The 23,573-nt window shown below is 36.0% G+C and overlaps 7 protein-coding genes across 7 annotated transcripts; 4 read left to right on the forward strand and 3 right to left on the reverse strand.

The window, feature by feature from the left end:
* The first annotated feature begins 1,763 nt into the window (after positions 1 to 1,763).
* Positions 1,764 to 3,255, forward strand: MONOS_7621 (uncharacterized protein). The gene is made up of 2 exons (XM_067877963.1): positions 1,764 to 2,195; positions 2,254 to 3,255. Exons 1-2 carry the CDS (start codon positions 1,876 to 1,878, stop codon positions 3,059 to 3,061), a joined length of 1,128 nt encoding a protein of 375 aa, XP_067721144.1. The 5' UTR covers positions 1,764 to 1,875; the 3' UTR covers positions 3,062 to 3,255.
* On the forward strand, positions 3,150 to 6,293 carry MONOS_7622 (uncharacterized protein). The gene is made up of 2 exons (XM_067877964.1): positions 3,150 to 3,227; positions 3,318 to 6,293. Exons 1-2 carry the CDS (start codon positions 3,198 to 3,200, stop codon positions 6,135 to 6,137), a joined length of 2,850 nt encoding a protein of 949 aa, XP_067721145.1. The 5' UTR covers positions 3,150 to 3,197; the 3' UTR covers positions 6,138 to 6,293.
* Positions 6,294 to 6,382: 89 nt separating this feature from the next.
* MONOS_7623 (putative radial spoke head 1) lies at positions 6,383 to 7,738 on the forward strand. The gene is made up of 6 exons (XM_067877965.1): positions 6,383 to 6,503; positions 6,585 to 6,776; positions 6,828 to 6,961; positions 7,022 to 7,201; positions 7,263 to 7,403; positions 7,531 to 7,738. Exons 1-6 carry the CDS (start codon positions 6,419 to 6,421, stop codon positions 7,657 to 7,659), a joined length of 861 nt encoding a protein of 286 aa, XP_067721146.1. The 5' UTR covers positions 6,383 to 6,418; the 3' UTR covers positions 7,660 to 7,738.
* A 187-nt stretch (positions 7,739 to 7,925) lies between these two features.
* MONOS_7624 (uncharacterized protein) lies at positions 7,926 to 9,539 on the forward strand. Its single transcript, XM_067877966.1, has 2 exons — positions 7,926 to 8,043; positions 8,197 to 9,539. The coding sequence occupies exons 1-2, from the start codon at positions 7,955 to 7,957 to the stop codon at positions 8,756 to 8,758; spliced, it is 651 nt and encodes a 216-aa protein (XP_067721147.1). The 5' UTR covers positions 7,926 to 7,954; the 3' UTR covers positions 8,759 to 9,539.
* A 483-nt stretch (positions 9,540 to 10,022) lies between these two features.
* On the reverse strand, positions 10,023 to 12,240 carry MONOS_7625 (uncharacterized protein; the record flags this gene model as incomplete). Its single annotated transcript, XM_067877967.1, has 3 exons — positions 10,023 to 10,100; positions 10,183 to 10,217; positions 10,272 to 12,240. The coding sequence occupies 3 exons, from the start codon at positions 12,238 to 12,240 to the stop codon at positions 10,023 to 10,025; spliced, it is 2,082 nt and encodes a 693-aa protein (XP_067721148.1).
* Positions 12,241 to 12,510: 270 nt separating this feature from the next.
* On the reverse strand, positions 12,511 to 13,972 carry MONOS_7626 (uncharacterized protein; the record flags this gene model as incomplete). Its single annotated transcript, XM_067877968.1, has 1 exon — positions 12,511 to 13,972. The coding sequence occupies one exon, from the start codon at positions 13,970 to 13,972 to the stop codon at positions 12,734 to 12,736; it is 1,239 nt and encodes a 412-aa protein (XP_067721149.1). The 3' UTR covers positions 12,511 to 12,733.
* A 1,161-nt stretch (positions 13,973 to 15,133) lies between these two features.
* Positions 15,134 to 20,272, reverse strand: MONOS_7627 (uncharacterized protein; the record flags this gene model as incomplete). The annotated part of the gene is made up of 3 exons (XM_067877969.1): positions 19,558 to 20,272; positions 19,353 to 19,479; positions 15,134 to 19,289 (listed from the first exon to the last, which is right to left on the reverse strand). Exons 1-3 carry the CDS (start codon positions 20,063 to 20,065, stop codon positions 15,134 to 15,136), a joined length of 4,791 nt encoding a protein of 1,596 aa, XP_067721150.1. The 5' UTR covers positions 20,066 to 20,272.
* Positions 20,273 to 23,573: the final 3,301 nt, after the last annotated feature.

The raw sequence follows: 23,573 nt of genomic DNA on the forward strand, positions 1-23,573 counted from the left end.
TCTTGTTCTTGTAGATAAAGTCGAAGTCTTTCTAAATGACTCAAAGAACTTAATGTTTCTTCCTTTTCTTCTTTCGCTTTCATGCTGTTCAGTTTGAATTTCAGTACTTCCACTTTTGAATCTTCTTCATCTAAATTGCAACTGCTATCTTTCAAATACGACTTTAGTTCTTCCACTGTCATTTTTTGTTTCTCTTGGAGATCGTTTGCATCTCTTTCATCATCTTCATCTTCATCTGGATGCTTCAGTATCTTCTGCTCTGCATTGTTCCATAAAACTTCTTCATCATCTTTTAGATTCCCCTTTTTAATCCAGATTCCAAAACATCTCTTGAACTCTATTGCCTCTCGTATTTGCTTTTTGATCTTTCTCCTCCTCCTTTTGGCTTCTTTATCAAGACGCTCTTCGCTTCCACATTTCTCCTGATTCGACTTATCTTCAGGGACAATTTCCTTTTCTCTATTAAGCTCTTTGATGTCTGCCATTTCCCAACGATTAATCATTTTCTCTGCTTCCCACTCTGCTATTTTAGACTCCAGCTTTCCGTTGATTTCAAAGTCGTGGTCAAATGCCAGATCCTGAAATTTCTTCTTTGCCGTTGTCCATCGAACAATGGTCTCCTCAATGTCTTCATCTGACGAATCACTTTCTATTTGCTCAGGTAATTCTTGTGATGCTGTTGGCTTTGCGGCTGAACTTTCTGATGGAGCGTCGCAATGAACAATGGGAACATTTGATTCCATTGATGGGATTTCAACAGCTGATTTTTGGCTGCTTTTATTTTCTTGATCCTGCTTTGTCTTTTCTCTCTCTTCTGGGTTTTCCAACAGATCTTTTTCTTTTTGATGAAAAGACAGCTGTTGACTGGAACTTGATGTCGTTTCAACATGTCCCTGATCCTTCTGTTTATACTGTTTTCCAAGTTGAAGCAAAAATTCTAGTTGGCTAATCCTTTCTACAGTTTCAACAGAAGTGTTACGTGAGGAATTCATTTCTTTATCAGAAATATTATCTGCATGGTCAGATTTACAACAAGATTCCATAATATCTCGAGGTAGAACAGATGACTTTATGACATCATTACGAACCCGACTTTGATCTCCTTTAGAATTTAATGACGAACAACTTTCAGACTTTATGGAAAAACTTCCTTGTTGATTTGAAAATGCAAAGCAAGACGATGGATCAAAACTTTCTTCCAATGAACTTATTGATCTCGCAAAACCCGTCAATCTTCCATTGCTCATTGATGGCAAATACGATTGATGATGAACAAAAGTTGGATTTACTAAATTTGAGGATAGTGATCTTTCTAAGCTCATCAAAAATGGAGACGATGTGCAAGATGAAGCTTTCGCGAATGATTTTCTCGAACTTTTCGATTCTAAAAATCATTTATAGTATTAATTCAGATTATAACAAAAATTCATTGTAAACGTACAAAATAAAGATTAAAATTGAAAGAAAATATTAACGAATTAAAAACTGTACCTTGAAATCTTTTGGAAAATTCACATTCTGCATTTTCTATTTTAGAACTAGATAAATACTTTTAGCAAAGTTTGAGATAATATTATGATAGAAAAATCATGATAAAAGAGAAAAATAAAACTTCATTAAAAATTGAATGAAACAAGTGTTTTAAATTCACACCTCATGCGAAAATAAAATTTCTGTTACAATGGTCATGACGACATTTTAAAAAAAGAAATTAACAGCACTTAATCGAAAAATTAAACAAGTTCACAAATATATTAAGGTTTGTCTGCGAAATATTTTGAAGACGTTTATTTTGTGATTGTTTAAAAGATTCTTGCTTCTTATCGAAAAGCTTTTGACAATTTATACAAATTTTATTCTTCATAATTAACAGCTATGGAATGGATTGATTCGTTGAGCAAAGCGCGCCTTCGAGATATGATTAGAGAATGGTCCATCGATGATCCAAGTATTAACCTTGTAATTAGAGCATCTGCACAGCAGCCAATAGATATTTCCAAAGAAAAATTTCTTTTGACTTCAAAAGACGATGGCCTTCCCCCAAACATCCCGGTTATGTTAAAGAAGAAAAAAACAGAAGAATGGATCAAAAACTGTGAATCATTTACATTACCAAATACAGTACGAATTTTAAGAGCAATTTCTCAAGCTGTATGCGAATCGATTTTGAATGGATTTAGACCAGAAGGAGAATTGTTTGTTTTTCAAATTTTGTTAAAAAAAATGACAAATGCTCTTTTATTTAACATTAAGGTTGTTTAACTTACTAGATGCATGGGAAAGAGTTGTTATATCTAAATTTAAATATCATTCAGAAGAACAAAAGCTTGCGTTAAGACTTGAATTACTGAAATATCATTCTGTTATTGGTATTATTGAATATGAACCAGAAGAAGAAGGGGAAGAGGAGGAAGAGGAAGAAGAAGAAGAAGAAAAAGCACAAGATTCTTCTTCAAGTTCACAACCCGAACAGGCAGATTCCGCAACAACAGAAAAAGATGAAGAAGAGGAAGAAGGCTGGGAAATTTCAAATAGTTTTCTGTGTCTTGCCGAAATGATGACAAGTGCAATAGGAGACGATATGCCCCCAATTCCACCATCCCAAGTTCCAGCGGAACATGCAAACTCGTCTTTGTCTCTAACTGTTGCATTAACCCAAATGGATGCTCAAATGAAACCAGAGCATACTTCCCCAAATTCAGAATCTTTACCAACGACATCACACCCAAAACCAAAAACAAGAACTTCAAGCAACATTAAAAATACCTCACCATCGACATCTCAAAAATCCCGTATTGCTACTTCATCTTCTGCTCCCTCTCGGCATCATCCACTTTTGGCTGGCCCATCACCTTCTTCACTCGCAAAAAAGCCTTCAAGACCAATTTCCCCTTCTTCTCCATTTGCACCCAAAGGGTCATCATCTTCATCTTCCATGACGACTTCCAATGCCTCCACATCAGTTAATCGTGGAAGATCACCAGTTCAACATAAAGAGCATACAAATGTATTTTACACAGCCCAAAAACCAGTTACCCCTCCAGTTGTAAAACCAAAGTGAAAATAATCTATAACCTACACAATAGACGAAAAATATTATCTCAAAACAATATTTATTGATATTTATTTGAGAAAATTATTCTAGTTCCATATTTAATTTTTTATTATTATTTTATGGATTGTTTTATATTCCTGAGATGAATGCCGATAATTTTAAGACAACAACAGTATATTCAATATTTTAAAAAATTGCGACACTGATTGTCTTGTATTTTTATTCATTTAATTGAACTTTTTTCTTTTCTTTTTTAAAATAGCAACATAAGGTCATGACAGATCATAATACAAATGAACAATATTATTTTTGCCGAGATAACAATGACTTTGCATCAATTGATCCAATTTCAAAAGAATTGACTGGCTTTCAGTCACGAATATCTCAATCGACTGATCAACCTTTTTTTCGAAAATTCGCTCATTCAATACCATTTTCATCGGAAAAGAATTCATTTTCTGTAACTCATTTATCTTCTCAGACATCTTTTCCCTTTATTAAGCAACTTACTCAAGGAGCCTATTCAAATTCTCTTTTGACTCAAGAATCAAGATGTTTCCAAGCTCATAACGAAAAGTCTACAGATTTTGGCAAACGTCAAAGTGAAAATGCTTTCTTATATATTTCGAATCCAAAGAAATTTCTTCATGATGATAAAGAAAAGCTTTTTAACGATGATTCAATAGAGTTAAATGCACAACAATTTTCATCAGAAAAATCATTGCTTCAAAGTAAAATTCAAGTGCCTTATTCGCATGCCATTGATTCTACTCTTTCGCAAACATCTTCTCCTCATCAGTTGCTATCTGTTGAAGATCAGATGAAGCTAACAAATTGCTCATTTTCAAACAGTTCATCTTCATCTTCAAAAGACTGCTCCAGTTATCCCAAAGAAAATGTTTTGAGAGAAGTGGAACATAAAGGAAAAAGTGACTCGAGCTTCATTTTATGCCCATCTGATGAAGTGCCACCCATTTATCCTTTAATACCAATAGAACAAAAGAAATTACTCAAGCCTCAAGAGCCAAAAGAGAAAGCTCTTTATGACAATTACCCAATTAATGATATCATTTCTCCCTCGCTATCAAAAAGTGAAAATAACTTTTTATCTCTTCTCGATCACTTCGAGAGAGCTGATGAAATAGAAGATGCAGTATCAATCGTATCAGAAGTGAAACGCAAAGCTTCAACTGTTCCTTGCAACGATGAAGATCTTCCATACTCTATAAAACATGCAGACATCCTATCTGTTAACTATGCGAAGGAGATTCGGGCAATGTTTGGCGAAAAATTGAGAAAGATTGAAGAAGAGCGAAAAAATCAAAACGATAAACCGTTCAGACACGAACAATCTTTTGAGCTTTCCTCAAAAGAAGCTTCACATTCTGTTACTTCATCTGAATTCTCAAAAGAAAACCCGCAAAAATCTTCTTTGCAATGTTCGACATTTGAGCCACCAAAGCAACCTCTAACAAGGCCAGATTCTGTTGGCTCCTTATCATCTGCATCTTCAATCACTTCGCAGGATTCGTTGTCGTCTCTGTCTTCCTCTTTGTCAATTGACCAGCACACTGCAGATTCTATAGCTGGGTGGGTGTTTGGAGGAATCAGCGTTCAGCCCGTGGCTATTGGGGTACGACTGGAAGACGCAGCGCTCAAACAGACTGAGAACATTGCCAAAGCCGAGGCGCGAATGCTGCTGAACTGGAAAAGCGAAGACGAGAGAGACGAGCAAAGGGCAGTGGAGCTGAAAGAGGCGAGAAGCAAATTGAAGGAGAAACTGGAGCAGGAAGAGCTGTTTTTTGGAAAGGGAGACAATTGGCGCTTTCTTCAGCAGGAAATGGAAGAATTGAAAGCAGAAGAGTCAAAATTCAGGGCGAGGCGAAGGAGCATCATCAAATCCCAAATCAAAGACGCTGCAAGATTTGCGAAAGAAAAAGGGAAGTGGGTTGAAAAGAACTGGGAGACAAGGAAAGAAGAGCGAATGCTGTGGAACGCTGCGCACAAGAAATTCGTTGAGAAGATGCTTTTGAAGGACGAAGAGCTCAGCAGAGAAAAAGGAGAGACGATTGAAGAGCTGATTGCACAGTACAAAGACGCAGAGGACTTGGGCAACGAAAGCGAGGCTGCGAAATTGAAGCAAAGGATCGCGCAGAAGATGAGAAAGCTCGAAAAGGCAAAGAAGAAGCAGATGATGTCGAGGTGGGAGAATTTCCTAAAGCACTTCAGGAAGCAGCAGGAGAGGAGATGTAATGAGAATCTGTTGGTTTCGGATTCAGCTGCACAAAACGTATCATATTGCGATGCACTGACAGACAGTTCCTTGGAATATTTTCAACAAGATGCTCCTTTGTCGTGTTTGTTGTCTGATTCTCATAGTGAAGCAGCTTCTTCAAACAGCAGTTATCTTTCACCAACCGGCCAGATTTCTGAGGCACGTGTCGAATCTCAAAATGACTCATTCTTTTTAACTGATGCTACTCCTTCAGAAATCACACAGTTTAACGATCAATTTGATTATCCTCATTCAAATTCCACATTATTTTCCGATCAGTGTACTTCAGATAAACCAGAAAATGTTACCGCAGACATGAATATGATTAATGATTCGAATGATGAAGATGATCTTCAGCTTCCTTCTCCTCCAAAAACTCCTCCGCCTGCCTTGCCTCCTCAAGCACTGGACGACTGCGCTTCTTTTAATCAGTCCCTTTCTCCACCAGAAAACACAGCACAAGCTGTTTTGCTGCCTCCCAAGCTGGATCCTCCTCTTCTAACAACACCTTCTGTTCCAAAGATTGATTTGCCTGTGAAGCCAAAAGAGGAATATGACCCATCTCAGGGACTTCTCCCCACGCCTGCCCAGCCACTACCCCCAGAAAAGTTGGTTGTTTCCTATTCTGCATCGAAGCCTGTGGTAATTCCCAAGTCATCGTTTATTGCGTCTCTGAAAGCAGGAATTCATATTCCAGTATTATATCCACCAAACGTGGTGCTGATGAAACCAAAAGAAGAAGCTCCTCTTTTTTCTGCTCCGTCTCTTTCTCGGGTACCACTTCCTTCCAACTCTGTTACTGATTGACCAAAAAAATATGCGTTCTTCTATATCATTCGACTTCGTTTATTTTAAATAATTTTCTGTAAAAAAAGAAAATTTTTGATTTTCGCTTTATTTTGCTTAAATACCAATTCAATTGCTCAAATTTTACAAATAAATCTTGTAATAACTTTAAGCAAATTTTAGGGATGAATCACTTTTAAAAATGAAAAGTTGGACCTTTTTTTAATTTTTTTGAATGTTTTTCAAATGAAAAGTTGATCTGAAGTATACTTTAAACAAGAACAGTTATCTTTAAACACAAAATGGCAGAAGAAGAAGAACAAGAAGAAATTGACCCGCAAAAAAAGTTGGGCGTTTATGAAGGAGGAAGAGATGAGGGTACAGGAGGTTTGATACGGATTACAGTTTCCTATTTTTAAAAAAAAATAATTTTCCTTGACTCTTTTCACGAACTGTCAAATCAAACAGAAAGGCAAGGATATGGCATAAATAGATTTCCAAATGGAGATATATTTAAGGGAGAATATGTTAAGGGGAAGAGAGAGGGGCCAGGAAAGTATTTCTGGAAAGATCCAATTGCAAAGTACACCGGTACGTATTCTGCACACAAAAAGGAAGGCTACGGTGTTATGAAATATCCAGATGGATCTATATATGATGGTTAGCTTCTTTTTTTGCAAAATTGTTTAGAAATTAACAATCATATTTCAGGATACTTCCATGAAGGAAAAAGGCATGGCCAAGGAAAATATACTTATCCAAATGGAGACACATATGAAGGCGACTGGGAAAATGGAAAGAAACACGGAAAAGGAGTTTTCACGATTAAGTCTGAAAACAGCAAGGTTTGAAAAACTTAAATTTTTTGATATTCACATTTTTTTTTGAAATGATACCGTTATAAGTATATTGGAATCTGGAAAGTTGGACAAATAATACGTGGGGTTTGGGAAATAAAGGACGGAACGTACTATGCAGGAAAATTTGAAAAGCAACGACCAAACATTGAGGGGAAATATGTGATGGTGAGCGGAAATGTTGTTTCTGGTTCATTCAAGGAAGAAACAAAAACCATCGAAGTTCCTGTTTGCACTTTATTTTATGACTTTAGTTTAAAAAAGATTTTTTTTCCATTTCTCATTCAAGGTTGAGGAGGAGAAAAAACTGACAGCAGAAGAAGGTGGCGAAGAAGAAGAGGAAGAAAGGAGAGAGCCAACAATGAAAAAAGTTGAAAAGATAACGCTAAGGCAATTCATTCCTAGCGGATTTTCAATGGCAACTCAAGAAGTGTGAGAATTCATTTATTCGGCATTGGTTAAATGTTAAATTTTTTCGACATTTTCATTGAATGAAAAAACGACTTTTCTTATTTGACTTTGCTTTTGCTTCTTCTTTTCTTTCAATTTTATTTTAGTCAATCGCAGCCGATCACGACATTGAGGTTGTTGAAGGAGAACTGTACGTCCCTCCAGAAGAGACTAAACCGAAAAGAGAAGGTGAAGAAGGAGAGGAAGAGGAAGAAGGAGCAGAAGAAGAATCTTAAAAAGATTATATTAAATTCACGTTAAATTTTAATTTAAGTTTATATAATATTAAATAATAATATTTTTAAACTAATTGAATTTTTTTTAAAAAAATATTTTTGTGAAAAAAGTTTAAACGTTTAAATAGACGCGGAACAAAACGCCTAACAATTAGTATACAAAAAGGGTAAATAATTGAAAATTTCAGATGAACAGTTTATTTCCTAAATCTGGTCTTGAAGAGCAGTAATGGGATTGGTATGATCATTTCCCTTTACATATTTATTCTCAGGTTAACTCAGAAAAAGACTTGAAATGTTCGGACAAGTGGAAACATATGTTGAAAAAGATTGCGAGATATGTTCTTTTTCGTCCAATGCAGAGGAGCAGTGCGCATTGAGAAGGTGTGGATGTTTTGCTTTTCTGTGACCATTTTTCAATTTGAAATGGCTTTTGTGTTTTGATTGTTTTTTATCTTAAAAATGCTTGTTTGCGCAATTGCTCGCTGCGTTTACGTGGATTATTGTGGCTGGTGCTTTCTTCTCCATTTTTTGTAGAAAGGAGCTTTTTGCAGATAAAGAGCGAAAAGAGGGTTTGCAAGCGAAGTGGACGGCCACAGTCGAGCGCGCTGCAGGGGAAGAGGAGATCAGGAGAACGAGCAAGGCGATGATGGAGACACTGGGGAGGAGTGTTGGGGAGTATGTGGAGAAGGACGGGACGCTGAGTGCGGCAGGAGAGGAAGAGCTGAAGCGCGTGGAGCAGTTCCTGCGGTTTGTGCGGGGGATGTCGGGGCTGACGTCAGGGGAGCTGGCGCAGGGGCTGGTTCTCCTGGAGCGGGTGGTGGAGTGGGATATAGCGGAGAAGGCGGAGCAGCGGACAGGGTCTGTGGCGATAAGCACAGTTGGGACACTCCTTCTGTGCTGTGTGGTGGTGGCTGAGAAGATGAACAGGGATCGACCGCTGTCGAACGGGGCATTCAGTCGGAGCCTGGGGCTGGAGTGCAGCGTGCTGAATGCGTCAGAGCGGATCTTCCTGGGGTGTGTTGGGCATCGGTGTGTTGTGGAGGCAGAGGAGTTCTGGGAGGAGTGCCACAGAGTGTTCGGGTGGGACTGTGCTTAAGACTCCGCTGTGCTGGTGCCTTGGCTAATAAGAACAAATGCCGACTGTTGGATGATTTTGTGAAGCATGTTGGGTGCAAATCAACTCATTGCTGTGAAATCTGTAAAGTCAAACCAGAAAAAGGATGTGAGTGTTGGAAGCATAGCAGTCATTCCAGCATCACTCTGGAGCTGTAGATTTGGCTCAGGCTTCAAAGAGCACCGTGCCGTGAAGCATACTTATATGTTCGCTCCTTTTCGCATTGTTATTTATAAAAATTGAAATTATTATTATTATTGAAATTATGTTTGGATTTGTATTAGAGTTTATGTTTTGTTATTGTGTTTGTATTTGCGTTTGCTTTTGTGGTTGAGGGGGTTTATTCATTAGATTTCGAATCTTTATTTGATTTGAGTGTATTATTATGTTATGTTATGTTATGTTGTGTTATGTTGTGTTTTCTTCTGAATATCATTTTGCGTGTTCTGTTTCGATGCAATTGTGCTTTCAGTTCATTTGCATCAGACTTTCTCCATTTGAATTGTTTTGTTTTGTTTTTTTTGTTCAGTTTAAGCTTTTGCGTTTTTGCATTGCTTTTTCTTCAGTTTTTATGGACGCTTTATGTTTTTTTGTGTGCTTCCATTTTTCTTTGCTTTGGGCTTTTATCAACAAGCTTTTTGTTTACAAAATAATGAATTTTACATATTGCATCCATAAGCAAAAAATCTCAGAGTTTTTCAAAATAGTTTTCACTATTAAACGATTATTTAAACAAAAGGAGAATGAAAACATTATCGAATAATTAATGCATCTTTTTTGGGTCTTGCACAATGGTTGATAAAAAGAGATCAATTTTCGAAGAGAAAACGCATTCTCATTGACTCGTTGAAATATGAAAAACAATTAGTTATTGTTACAATCATCAAAATGAAAAGATACCGATTATAGAAGAAGCTATTCAAGATGAATTAATGAGATTAATAAGCGATATTTATTAATTGTTTCATCCACATTGATTTTTCAAATAAGAATGTCGATTTCTTTTGATTCTTCCATTGAATAAAAGAAATCACTGACACTCTCAATGAGGATACAGATTTTGAAGATGGATCACTTGAGATAAAATGAGGATCAATTATCACAAAAACAGTTTTTCCGTTCGTTATATTCCTCGCATATGAGCAATCCCCGTTAATTCTTTCAGAAAAATGCTCAAATTGTGCAAAAGGTGTAACGATTGAATGTTGAAGTTGAATCCGCTTTATTAATATTGCGCTTTCATCAATCAAAACAGCGTTGATCCCTTTTCTTCGCAACCTCTTTTCTTTTCTTTGATTCGAGGTTTTATCGCAGAATCTTTGCCCTAATTCCATTGGATCAATGATGTAATCAGAAACATCATGAATGTCAAATGTATCACTTTTTGGTTGAGGAAGAAAGACAACCGCATTTTCTTCTTCGTTCCCTTCCATTGAAAAATCTATTTAAAAAATGAGAAAAATAAGGATTAATTAAAAAATTTGATGCATCATACCAAAAGATGAAAAATATTCGCTCGGTAATGTTGATAATTTTTGACGTTGATATGAATAAGAGCGAATAGCATGGGATAATTTCGCAGAATCATCCACAGTCTTTGCAAGCGCTAAAAAATTTGAAGTTGGAAAGGACGATTCTGTTGCAGACAAAGCTCTATGAAATAATGACCCTTTTGAAAGCTGTTCATTGACTGCTTGATTTTCTGATTTTCGCACAGAATAAGAAGGATTTTCAATCACACTTGAAAAAGCTCCAAAGCGAATGGATTGATTTGGATATGGAAATTCAAGATAATTATTCTCTAACAAAGCTTTGCCCGTAAACATTTTCGAGCTGTAAGATGGAAGATAACGTCCATCCTTCACATTTGTAGAAGACGAAGAAAAACAATCTTCTGAAACTGTTTGATTATTCTTTTCACATGTCGAATTATCAAAATCACAGTAATGTCCTTTGCTTTCATTGTGTAATTTTTCATTCCGTAATGAGATGCTATCGTCTTCGTTGTAATATACACCATTTTTGAACATTGCGTCATATCGCTCAATATCTGTCATTTCATGTTCTCGCTCTTTCTTATCAATTTTCTTTTCTTTCTTGATAATTAGCTTTTCGAGTTCTTCTTTCTTTTGTCCTTCCAATCCACACTCCAACATCTCCAACAACATTCTTTTCAACTCTTCTATCGTCTGACTGCTTTGATTATTCTTCATAATATCTTCATTTTCTTCTGTATTTTCGTTTTTTATTGTGACCCTTTTTTCTGCTTCTTTCCACATTCTTTCTTCTTCATCATCAATAATCCAATCTTTACTCACCCATTCTCTAAATACCTTCCAAAATTGCTTAGCTTCTTTTATTTGATGCCTGACAACTTCTTTGCGATAAGAATCAATTGCCTTTTTTGAAGTACTGTCCTTTGATCGATCATTATGTTCGCAAGTGCTTTCAGATCCTTCAACTTCTGCTTCCTTTTCTGTAATTGTCTTTGCTATAGCCTCGCTTTTGTTTGTCTTTCGTATCATGTTTCTATGCATATCGGCCATGTCTTGTTCTTTCCACTTTATCAAAAGTCCTTCTTTTGTAACGTCACGAATACGAGATGTTAATCTGCCATCCTCTTCAAAATCAATGTCAAATGAAATTTTTTGACTTTTGAGGGAAATAGGGTTCCATTTAACAACATCTATTTCAGTAAGTAGCTCAGGATGCAATGTTTGTTGAATGCCAATACCATTTTGATTAAAATTATTTTGTTGATTTTTTTCTTGTGATGCTGTTTTTTCTTTGTTCGGGCACGTTTTTTTGTGTTCAATCATCAAGTTTTTATCATTCGAAAATTTAAATTCCAAATATTCAACATTATCAGATTTTTCACATTCAGATAAAAAGGATTTTCCGTATTCTTCCATTTTCCCTTCTAAATGCAATAATTTTTCGTCTGAAGCAATTTTCTCAATTTCTAAGAAAGTTGAATGCGGTTTATGCAAATACATAGAATCGACTATTGACGTGTATTTCATTTGAGAGCAACTGTCTCCTAATGATGATTTTTTTTCTAAATAAACAATATCATCATTAGCTGTCTTCTCTTGAATCGATGGATAAGATTTTGTTGGGGGATTGCCCTTGCAATTAATTGAACAAAAACTTTTGCTTCCATTTTTATGAAAAGTTTTTATTATTCTTTGGGTTATTTTTGGAAAGGACGAAGGAATTTCTGTTGATTTAACATTTTTTGTAAATTGAGAGAAATGCTTTGTATTAGCAGCTGCTCCAAAATATCTCAAAGATTTGTTGTTAGCTGCATCATCGCAAGCATCAAAAGGAATTGAAGAAATTGATGAAGAGTTCCAAGAAGAAATTGCTTTGTGATGATTTGAATCACCGCTTGTGAAAGTTGTAGGAAAAGATTCTACATCTTTATAATAAAGTGCACTGGATGCGCAAAGTGAAGACTCCATGCTCTTTTCTGAAAGTAATAAAACAAATATTTAATAATTAATGAAATTTCATCAAATAATATTAAGGGGCAAAAAATCTTGTCAATCATTTGGAACAAAATTTTTTGTTTTATGAATTTTGTTCCACACAGTTCTTTAAAAGATTTTTTTCGATTTTTTAAATTTCAATATGAAATATTGCACGATAATGTTAGAATGATAATCATTCGATTGCAGAAAATGTTTGGAACAAATCTTTGAATTTTATATAAATGAAAAAATTTTGTCCCATTTATCAAAAAATAATTGTTATTAAGTTTGCTATATTAATCGAGAATAACAATGAAGAAACAAACAAACAAATATAAAAAGAAATCATTAGAGCAATTCTCACAAAAATTATTCAAAGTGATTTCAAATCAGAGCAAAGATAAAAAATACAAATTAATTTTTATTAAACAATGAAGTTCTTAACAAATAATGATGATATAAAGATAAATCAAAAATCATTTATTTACTTTCTAAATTGTTTTCTACTCGTCAAAATTGGATTTAACCAAATAACGATTGATTGTATTCTCTTGACTTCTTCAACCAACTGAATGTGATTTTGCAGCCGATGGTTATTCTTCCGAGAGCTGAAAAATCGATTATCAAACCTTCTCAGCACTTCGGCCTCGTCAATTTTGAGTCCTCTTTCAATGTTGCTATCATGCTCCAAAAGATTTTCAACATTAATAACTTTCACCAAAGAAGCATCATCCTCATGATTTTCACGAATTGTTGAAAGAAGTGAATGACTTATGAAAGAAATACTTTCCTCATTTGGCTTGTTCCTTGAATCAAAACATGGTGCCTCATGATCAGACAAAGAATGTGAAGAAGGTGGAATTAACAAAGATTGGCGAAATTTTTGAACGCTTGAATGCAATTTTGACGATGAATGAGGAGATGACTGAATATTCACTGAGAATGGAAAGGGAATATCAAGTGAAGATTCCTTCTCAACAGAAGAAGCCATCGCAGGTGTTGACGTTTGCTGACAAAAGACAGGAAATATTGAGGCATGCTCGTTCTGAGATACGTTCTCTAAGTTGTGAAGAAATAAGAAAGGCGATGTGTTTTTCTCTTGTGAAGGAACAATTTCTTCATTTGAATGCGGATATTGTGAAATATTTAACTGATTCAGTGGTTCATTTTTCGATCTTTCTTCAAGCTCATCAACCGCATCACAGCTCATATCTCCTTCACATTCAGCATAATGATCCAGCATGCTTGCTTGTGAGCTAAATCTTTTATCTCCGTTTTTTTGCTTGTTAACATTTACATCTGGAAACCAGCCATATCGTTTCTTCCCTTTCGCACTGCGCTTCTGGTCTTCTTCCAAATAACGATCCAAAACAGAAACAGCTTCATTCTTTTCTCCTTTCTCTTGTCTTCGCTCTATTCTGGCAATTTCCTTTTCGAGTTCCTCTTTCTCTTTTCCATCCAAGCCATGCTCAGATATTTCTAAAAGCATCCCTTTCAGTTCTTCAATTGTGTGATTGCTTTGTTGAATTTCTATGCCTTCCTCTTGAGCTTCAACATTTTCCTTCACCACAATCTTCTTCTCTGCCTCTTCCCACATTTTCTCTTCCTCTTCATCTATCATCCAGCTCTTTTTGACCCATTCCCCAAACAACCTTTGGTGATCTTTAGCTGCTTTGATCTGCATTTTTGTAAGTGTTCTCCTCTTTTTCTTCCATCTATCCATTTTTTCAATGTCTTCCTGAATTACTTCGTTGCAACTGCTTTTAATTATTTCTTTGTTTTCGCTTTTTTCATTATTCCCACTGTCATCTGCATTTAAGTTCCCGCTTTGATGATTCAATGGAATTGCGAAAGTTGGTTTTGAGGCTGATAGTATCGCATCTTCTTCTTGCCAAAAAGAAAGAAGCGCATTTTTCTTTGCTTCTGCAATGCGCGAATGTTTGACGCCTTCCCTTTCGACCTGCACATCATATGATAATTCTCTGTCAGGCGGAAGCAAAGTGTAATAAGAAACTGGTCTCTCAAAACAAGTGTTTAGCGTAGAATGAACAGAAATTGAAGACGCAGAAGAAGCATCTGATTCACAATCGTTTTCTTTAATATCGCAATCAATATTCACGTCATTTTTTAGCGAGTGGCTTGACTCTGAAATGATCTCGGAACTGTGCGCCTGCGAAGAAAAGTCTAAATATTCTGATTTCAAATAATTGGATGAAGGTTGATGAATTTTAAAGATTCTCTGAGTCCTCACGCTTGAAGTATTATTTTTTGAAGATGTAGCTTCATCCTTTATGATGGTTGAAAAAAATATGTTTTGCTTTAGCTTTTTATGTAGTGTTGATTTTTTGCTTTCAAAAGCAATCCGAGATTCTGCATTCTTTTCAATAGATGAAAATTGAAACTGTGGAAACGAATGCTTATTGACTTTAATTGCATTTACGTAAAAAGGAGAAGAGGATTTTGTTGGTGAAATAACTGAAAAATGTTCTGGTTGATAAACATCTGACTGGGAAGTATAGTGTGCTGTTGAACTTTCAGCACTTTGCGTTTGAAATTTAATTAAAGTATTTTTTGAAAAATCCTTTGAAAAAATTGTCCTTTCCTGAATATTCTAATAAATATCAAGAAAAACAACGAAAAAACAATCAGACGTTTCATAAAAACAATAATATTTAAATATTAACGAAAAGAAGTAGTAAATAAAAAGGCAAACATTACAAAAATTCTGCATGCAACAAAATTCTCCACAAATCATTTTAATCGAAAAAAGCTTTTTTTCGCTTTTTTCATGATCAATTATGGTATTCTAAATAACTCACACAAAAACATAAAAAGGCCATATATGCTTTTATAAATATTATAAACAACTTCCTTGCAATGTTTATCATTCTTTCTGCTCGTTTTCGTTTTTGATATCTGAATCATGAGATTCATCTTTTTGAGGTTGACCAATATTTTCATTTCCCAATCTTTCTAAGAAGTTAAAGAAACCTGCTGCTGATTGCAATCTTAAATCTGGTTCAGCATTTTGACTTTCTTCCTGTTGCGTGTTGTTATTAGCAACGATTTGACTGTTCAAAGCATCAACAGACCCTAATTCATCGTTTCCCTCAGATGACTCCATTCTAATTTCAGATTCATTTCTGGCTGAGACACCTTCATCCTGTCCAGTCTGTACTGTTTCATTTGCTTCTGTCATTGCAGAAGGAGGCTGCAAAAGCTGTTGTTGTTGTGGGTTCAAATCAGATTGCTTCGCTGGTGTGCCAGGCGGCGATGGATCGCTTGATAGGAAGGATGAGTCTGTAAGTTCGTCATTTTCGTTTGCAGTTGCAACTTCCTTCTCCCTTTCAGCTAGCACTTCAGCCACTTTCACTTCATTCTGCGCAGCTTTCTTCTCTTTCTTCACAGATGGATGTTTGCGTTTGCTGTGACTGCTGCTGTTGCTATTGTTGTGCTTCGCTTTCTCGCTGTGTCTGTTTTGCAGGCTTGTCTTCATCGGCTTCAGTGGCTTGAAAACAGGTGGAGTGGGCAGAGTAAACTCAGGTGACTGGGTGAATGGCGAGGCGGTTGGAGACAAACTGGATGGAGACGGGAAGGAGGCGCTTCCAAAGGAGGATGGGAGGATGGATGGCTGGGAAGAGAAGGAAGAAAGAGTGGAAGGAGAGGAAGAAGGAGATGAAATGGGAGAAGCAGAGAAAGAAGAGGAAATTGCAGCAGTTGAAGAAGAAGACAAGGAAGAAGGAAGAGGAGGATGCGAAGTGGAAGGAAATGACGGAGATGAATAAAGCGTGCGTGAGTTGCTCAGGGGAGATGGGGATGAAATGGTGAAGTGTGTGAGCGATGGAGAAACAGAACGGCTTGTTCCAACAAACACAATGTCATCTCCATCATCATCACCATCACCATCATCATCATCATCAACGACAACATCCACACTCGCTTTATCTTCCCTCCCGTTCATTCCGAAGCTTTCGCTCATCCTCCGAGAATTCACAGCAACCTGCTGTGTAATTCCAGATGCTGCTGTGTTGTTGTGTCTCAATGAAATATCATCATCAAAAAACGAAAGCTCCTGTGAAAATTGTGGCATGTCCTTCGCATTTTCAAACAACCCAACTTCTAAAAGGTGCCTCTTACGCGGTTGCAACGCCCTGATTTCGTCGCTGTCGTCCTCATCATCAGCTGAATCATCGTCTGTTGCTGACATTCCTTCTTCCCCATTCTCATCTCCTCCAACAAGATTGGCTGCATTCTGTCCATTTCCTATCAACGCTTTTGGTCGGTGCAGTGTGTGATGATGTCTGTTCATTGCTTGTCTCATCTGTTTTTGGCTGGAGCTGAGTCGCTGATTCAGCTGCATGTTTTGCTTGAGACCAGCTTTTCCAAACGGAAAGCTTTCCAGCAAAGAGTTTCTCTCTTCTGCTCCTTCGCCATTCACTTCGAATGTTCCATCGCCTTCAGCTGTGATAAGTTGTGTGTCAGTTCTTTCTTTTATCTGCCCATTCACTCCGTCTTGCTCTCCTTCTTCATAAGCTGACGGCTCTAGTGAATCTGCTATATGTGTTCCATTTGCCGTCATTGGCATTCGCTTTTCAATGTTGCTATGTTCAGGCTGATTTGACTGATAAGAGTGATGATGATGCTGATGCTGGTGATGATGATGATGTCTGTGAAAGCCATTTTGCATTTGTTTAGTTTCAGTGTTTGTACTCTGTCCTTCATTAAACACGTTTTCTCCTTCTCCTTCTCCTTCTCCTTCTTCCTCTGCTTCTTCGCCTTCTTCGACAGTTATGGCGTTCTTTTCCGTCTTCCCCATCATCTGTAGTGGATGAATCTTCACAGACTCTTCCACAATCGGATGGGGCAACGACAAAGCCAGACGAACTTGGCGAGGAAGAAGCGAAAGACGAGAAGAAGAAGAGGAGGAGGAGGAGGAAGATGTTGAAGAATAGCCACTCGAAGATGCATTCAGGTGAAATGTTGGGTTGAGGAAGAAGTGTTTCAGATGGGAGAAGATGGTCACTGGCGGAGATTGGCTCTCAAATGAAGCAGTGAGCTCATCAAACAGCGCAGAAGAAGAAGAAGAAGAAGAAGAAGAGTTAGAAGAAGGTAGTGAAGTGGATGAAATGTTGGATGAAATGTCAGATGAAATGCGATGTGCTGATGAAATGGAAGAAGAAGAGGAGGAGGAAGAGGAGGATGACGATGATTGAGCAAAAGATGGAGAAGAAGGTGATTGTGAAGGTGAAGGTGACGGTGTAAGTGATGGCGATGAAGACGATAGAGTCAAAGGAGACGAAGAAGGGGAGAAAGCAGGAGTAAGATTAGAATAAGAAGGGGAATGAGCAGCAGACACAGAATGGGAAAGAAGATCTGTCAGTGACTTCTGAAAGGGTGTGGTGTCTGGAATGAACTCTTTCTCAATCTCTCCTTCTGGCCCGTCGTCTCCCTCGTCGTTGGACTCGGTTTCAGACTCGCTTATTTCTGACAGGTTTTCTTCGCTCTCTTCGTCAATCTCAATCGCCTTCACTGCATTTTCTGGTTGGGATGCAGAAACTGTTGTTGAATTATGACTGGAAGAAGGCAAAGAAGTGGTTGTGGTTTTGTTTTCTTCTTCTTTCTGAGCATCGCTGCTTTCTTTTCCTTCTTTTCCATCTTTTCCTTCTGTGCTATTTTGCCCTTCCAAATCAGTTTTTGGTTCTTTCTGTTCTTTCGGTTCATTCTGCTCTTTCTTATCAGTTGTTTCATTTCCACTCTGTTTATCTGAACCCGCTGAATCTGCCTCGTTCTTCCTGACAAGCTGTGCAATTCTTTCGTCTTCCTCTTTTTTCTTCTGCAGCCTCGCCATCTCCTTCCTCACTCTTCTTGCAATTCTCCGCTTTCTGTACCTCTCCATCGACGACAGCGCAGCAATCGAGTCCTTTTGCGTGACAGCCGCCTCCACGTCCTTCAGCGACGGCGCCTGATGCACCACAATCGTTGTGTTCACTGGATTTGATGCAGCAGATGCTGAAAGGCTGTCAGCTAAAGAAGAAGAAGAGTTTCCAGGTGAATGCGACGGGGTAGGATAAGCCGAGTGCAGAGCTGCTGCTGCTGCTGCTGCTTGTAGTGTTGGTGGTGGTGGTGGTGGCTGGTTGTGGGGATAAGGTGACACCAGCTGTCCAGAATAGGGAAACCTCTCAAAGTATTCGCCCAGCATCTCGTCGAGGTGTGCCTGGTATTGGCTGAGTGCAGCAGAGTCGAAGCGGATCTCCATTGCCGAGTTGCGCAGGATCGGCAGCTCAGCGCTCGGCAGGAACGGCACAAACCGCCCGACCGCTCTGTCGCCAAAGCCCGAGACACCAAAAGCAGCAGTTGCAGAAGAAGAAGAAGAGGAACTGGACACCCACCGAAACGCAGGCTGCCCGCCCATCCCGTTTGCAAACGCCACATCGTAGCCTGCTCCCCGCTGCCCTCTTCCGCCTCCGCCTCTCCTTCCGCGTGCTCTGCCCCCGTAGTTCCCAGTGCCTCCTGCCCGGGAATTGTGCTGTGTGCCTCCGTCGTCCTTGCGTATCTCGACGAAAGGAGACCAGTAGCGCATCATCGAGTCGAAAGACTTGAGGTAGTGGCGAGGGCGTTTCAGGGCGAAGGCGGCGGCGTGGGAGAGCTCGCGGATGAAGATGAACACAAACGAAGACGGAATGGGCGAAGGTGGGTGGAATGCAAAAGGTGAAGCTTCTCTTTCTTCGCAGGAGATTTCAGCAGCAGCAGCAGCAGCAGCAGCTGTAGAAGAAGAAGAAGAAGAAGCGGATGCAAAGTTGGCCTCTGACGAAGAAGACGATGTGCCAGGCGCAGAAATAGAATCAGATGCGCTGCTTTGTGGAACCTGCTGTACAGTTTGAGACTTTTTAAATGGCTGTTGATGGAACTTTGCCATTGGAGATTTTGGCTCAGATTGATTCACATATGAAAATGATAAATCTTGTGAATCAAACGACGTGGAAGCAGATGATAGTATGTTTTTAATATGTCTTGCTGTATGAAGCGAATATAACCCATAACTAATTCCAATAAATATGTACAAAAGAAAATTTGAACGTAAAAAAAAGTGAATGAAAAAATACTTGTCAATGACTCCAATAATCATATCAACGTGCATATCCACATTAGGCGTTTGAAGAATTACTTGAAGTTCTCTCTTAATCCAGGGTTTTGCCAATTCAAGAAGCGTTGAACGCAATTCAGAAAAATCTTTAAATAATTACGAAAGCATTGCAAAAAAATGTGTTAACTTTAAAGAATGCAAATGGTGATTGAAAAAAGTCATACTAATCATTTGTAATGTTGTATCTGAAAATGTATCAACAATAAAAAGATTATGAACGTATATGTTTCTTCGATATTTTTGTATTGGAGTAAAAAACCCAGTTTTATCTTTCATAACTCCACGCACCAGCGAAGTGGGTACGTTTAAATGTGTGGACTGCTGAGAAACAAGACGATTGTAAATCCTTTTTTGAGCAAGTTCATAGTTTTGTGGATCTAAATCTCGAAGAATGGTACTGTGATTCTGAGCATCTGTCAAATCAAAAACGCTACATGTATGAGTCAATGGATTAAAATCAAAAAAAAGTAAAGACATTGGAGCCCGGCAAATTGGGCACTTTTTCAAAGAATTATCAAGCTCTGAAGCTTGAACGATGCATGCAAGATCTAAAAGCAATATCAAATTTTTATACACAATAATGCGAATCACACCAAATACATGTAAGCAATTGCTTAGCATCGCAGGTTGAGTCATTTTTTCAAGACATATCGGGCATTTACTTGAAGACATAATTATTTCAATATATCTTGAGGGTTGATCTTAATATTGAAATGCTAAATAATTGCTTCCTTTTATTTATTTCTACTTGATGCTCTTTCATTTGATTTCAAAAGTTTTTTTTAATGTCTAATAACTATTCAATATTTTTAAAATATGAAATTTTTAATTCTGTTTGATTTTGTTGTGGACAAAACAAGTGAAAGGGACAAAACATGGGAATGACAAATTTATTAAGTTGTTTTTCAGCAATTGATTCCATTTTTTTATTTTCATAAATAAAGAATTAACTTAAATAATATTTTGTTTGAAAAACACTCTCAAACAATGTTTTTTAATAAGTTTTCTTGATTGTGGCATGAAATGAGCATTCAAAATTATGATCGAAAAGAAACATTCTCTGATATGAGACAGTGTGAAAATTATTCAACATACAGATATCGCATAAAAAACACCGGACATCGCACAAAATACCGGACAAGATCGATATTTCAATAACCGAAAGAAGAAAAATTTTGTTAATATTCCTCAAAATATATCTCATTGATACAAGCTCATTTGATATATAAAACTTTCAAAATAGCTTCATTTGCGCTCAGAAAAATTATACGTCGAAATCTCGGAGAAATTCAAAATCCTATTTTTCCGAAAATTTCAAAATTATTTTTTCTGAGCACAAATGAAGCTATTTTGAAGGTTTAGTATATCAAATGAGTTTGTATTGACGAGGTATGTTTCGAGGAAAAATAACAGAATTATTCCACTTGCAGTTATTGAGATATCGATCTTATCCGGTATTTTATGCGATATCTGTATTTAGAAAAAAATTCAAACTAATAATAAAAAACAAAATTGATAGAAAAGGAAAGATGCTTAAAGCTGAAATAAAATTTCTTTCCCCTATTTGTTTTTGAAATTTGTATTCGTTGGTAGTAATTCACATTATTTCTTTACAGCTCTTTTTTTTAATACACTATCTTCCATCGATAAAAATTTTCAAAATTACGAAGCCAAAAAGAAATATGATCTTTGAAGACTGTTTTTAAAAGCCGTTGCATCACTTTTCTGATTAAAGGGCCTCAGCAAACACTCCAAATACTAAAGTTGCCTTGGGCTGGAGTTGTTGCGAGTAAGTCATTGGTATTTTTTCTGATCAGTTTGTGTTTTGACGTAATTATCATTGGATTATCAAATACATATTCCAGTTTCATCATATTTTAACATCCGATCTGAACTGATTTTTTTGGTTCTTTTTTTGATTAACAAAAATGAAAACCATGTCGCAATCTTTGTTGAGGATGCGAAGAGCCTTTGAATGTCCATTGATTTCGGTTTTCATTCTTGAAAAGTGTAACTTCATTTTGTTAACCGTCTAGCTAATTTTTCATTGATTTCATTCCTTTCGCTGTTGTCATCTTCCTTTCGACTTTTTCGCTTCATCTCATTCTCGGTCTGATTTCATAATGTGAAAAAAGTTCAAAGATAATAATTTTATATTAGGCAAACAATTCTTATGCAGTTTTTGAATGTTGTTTTTTTTTTTTGAAGAAAGAAATAGAGTCTTTGCACAGTCTTTTGTTTCTTCTTTTTTTTTCGATATTGAATTAATATGGCTTTTCATTATGCTGTGGATCTTTTTCCTTCTTCAATGAAGAGATATGTCGATATAGCGCAGAAGATTGAAGAAAAACAGAAAAATAATTCTTTTGTGTAATATATCATATCTTGAAAGAAGAAAATTTTTTTTTCAACTATTGATTTCAACCGAAGAAACTTTGCTGTTGTGAAAACTTTTGAAAGTTCCGATGAAGAAGGAAAAGAAGACAAATTGCAAGGAAAAGCAAACATAATGGCTTTATGATCCTTATATTCTTTTAAATAAATTCTGAAATATCTAATTTTCAAAAAAGATAGCATCGAAAAATTGAAAAGCAATATGAAAGTGTTTGCTGTTTTCAATATTTATTTCATCAATTCACTTTTTCTTTTTTGAGTTTAACAATGGACATTCCAGGGTTTTGTCCATGACTATATTTAGAGAGACAGTTTCTGTTGTTTTTGAATTGTTGTTTATTTGTCAATTTTGTTATATTAACAATAACCATTTTATCTCTTTAATATTCCACTGCAAAATACAGTTCTGGCAGATCCTTTCTGCAATCATTCTTTCGTTTAAGTTGAAAACAAAATAAATAAATAAATAAATAATATAAATAAAAATAAAAAAAAATTAAAATAAAGTTCTCAACATAGTTAGTATCAAAAGAAATTTGTGTCCAAAACAGCATCATAATAAACTGTGAGTTTCAACCTTTCTGGTATTATCATAACTCCCGTTTGATCTTTTTCGAATCAAACAGAAAATAATCAAAAAATTTTGATGTTATGAATTGGAAAAAATTCGTTTAATTCGATTTATCTAATCAGATTCTACTTAACAAGAATCTTGATCACTTTTTGTTGGTTTTTTTTTTTTTTTTTTTTTTTTTTTTTTTGTTATCATTCGATATTCCATTGAAAAAGAATTTTTGATTATTTCAATCAAAACTGGAAAAAATCACAGAAAGTTTTGAACGACTTTTTGTGACTATCTCCAATTGCAATTATGATCGAAGTGACTTTTCAAAAAAAAATATGAATTATTAAAATATAAAAAATAATTATTATGGGTTTTGCTTTTCATTTGTGGAAATTCTTCATTAAAATGTGTGATTCGAAAGTGATCAGAATTTTTATCAGGAAGACAAAACATGTGATACAGAAGAAAAAAAGATTTTGTGACATCTTTCAGTTATTGAAAATCCACAAAAGCATTTATTTTTCTAAAAAAATATTTATTTTTTCTGGTAATTATAATTATTATAATTATTATTATTATTATTATTATTATTATTATTATTATTATTATTATTATTATTATTATAATTATTATAGTTATAATAATTATTATAGTTATTATAATAATTATTATTATTATAATTAACATAATTATTATAATTATTATAATTATTATGATTATGGAATTCATGAAATAAGTCAATATCTATTTATTCATTTTTTTTTTTTTTTATTCTTCAAACTGAACTTTGTTTCACACACACACACAAAGAAAAAATAAATAAATAAAATTTCCCTACCAGACACTGACTCTATTGACAGTCACTGACTTCACTGACGATTCAATGGTCAAAAAATTCCAAATATTATTTTTTGTCAATATCCTTTTTGATAAACGTTTTTTTTTCCAACTTCACTAATTTGTATTGACATTAAATGATATTTGCATTTTAAAATTTCATATTAAAAATTGAGGTTCTGACGTGAAAACTATATCTCAATCCGTCAGGAAACCAATTTTATTTGTTAATATTCACAAAGTTACACTATTTGATCTGTATTATTTGATCTGATCTCAATGAAAGTGTTGTTTTCAAATAAGTGGGGATTATTTTTGAGATCGTAACATTTTTTGGAATGGATATTTCAATTAGAATTCATTGTTATTTGTTTTGCAATTCCC

The sequence above is a fragment of the Monocercomonoides exilis genome (genome assembly GCF_001643675.1).
Source record: "Monocercomonoides exilis strain PA203 chromosome Unknown scaffold49-690789, whole genome shotgun sequence".
NCBI classification, from domain to species: domain Eukaryota; phylum Preaxostyla; order Oxymonadida; family Polymastigidae; genus Monocercomonoides; species Monocercomonoides exilis.

Coding starts and splice junctions, on each gene's coding strand:
- MONOS_7621 (XM_067877963.1), top strand. CDS start 1,876: ATGGAATGGATTGATTCGTTGAGCAAAGCGCGCCTTCGAGATATGATT. Junction 2,196..2,253: donor TTTAGACCAGAAGGAGAATT/GTTTGTTTTTCA, acceptor TTTAACATTAAG/GTTGTTTAACTTACTAGATG.
- MONOS_7622 (XM_067877964.1), top strand. CDS start 3,198: ATGAATGCCGATAATTTTAAGACAACAACA. Junction 3,228..3,317: donor ATAATTTTAAGACAACAACA/GTATATTCAATA, acceptor TTTTTAAAATAG/CAACATAAGGTCATGACAGA.
- MONOS_7623 (XM_067877965.1), top strand. CDS start 6,419: ATGGCAGAAGAAGAAGAACAAGAAGAAATTGACCCGCAAAAAAAGTTG. Junction 6,504..6,584: donor AAGAGATGAGGGTACAGGAG/GTTTGATACGGA, acceptor CAAATCAAACAG/AAAGGCAAGGATATGGCATA. Junction 7,404..7,530: donor TTTCAATGGCAACTCAAGAA/GTGTGAGAATTC, acceptor ATTTTATTTTAG/TCAATCGCAGCCGATCACGA.
- MONOS_7624 (XM_067877966.1), top strand. CDS start 7,955: ATGTTCGGACAAGTGGAAACATATGTTGAAAAAGATTGCGAGATATGT. Junction 8,044..8,196: donor GAGCAGTGCGCATTGAGAAG/GTGTGGATGTTT, acceptor CATTTTTTGTAG/AAAGGAGCTTTTTGCAGATA.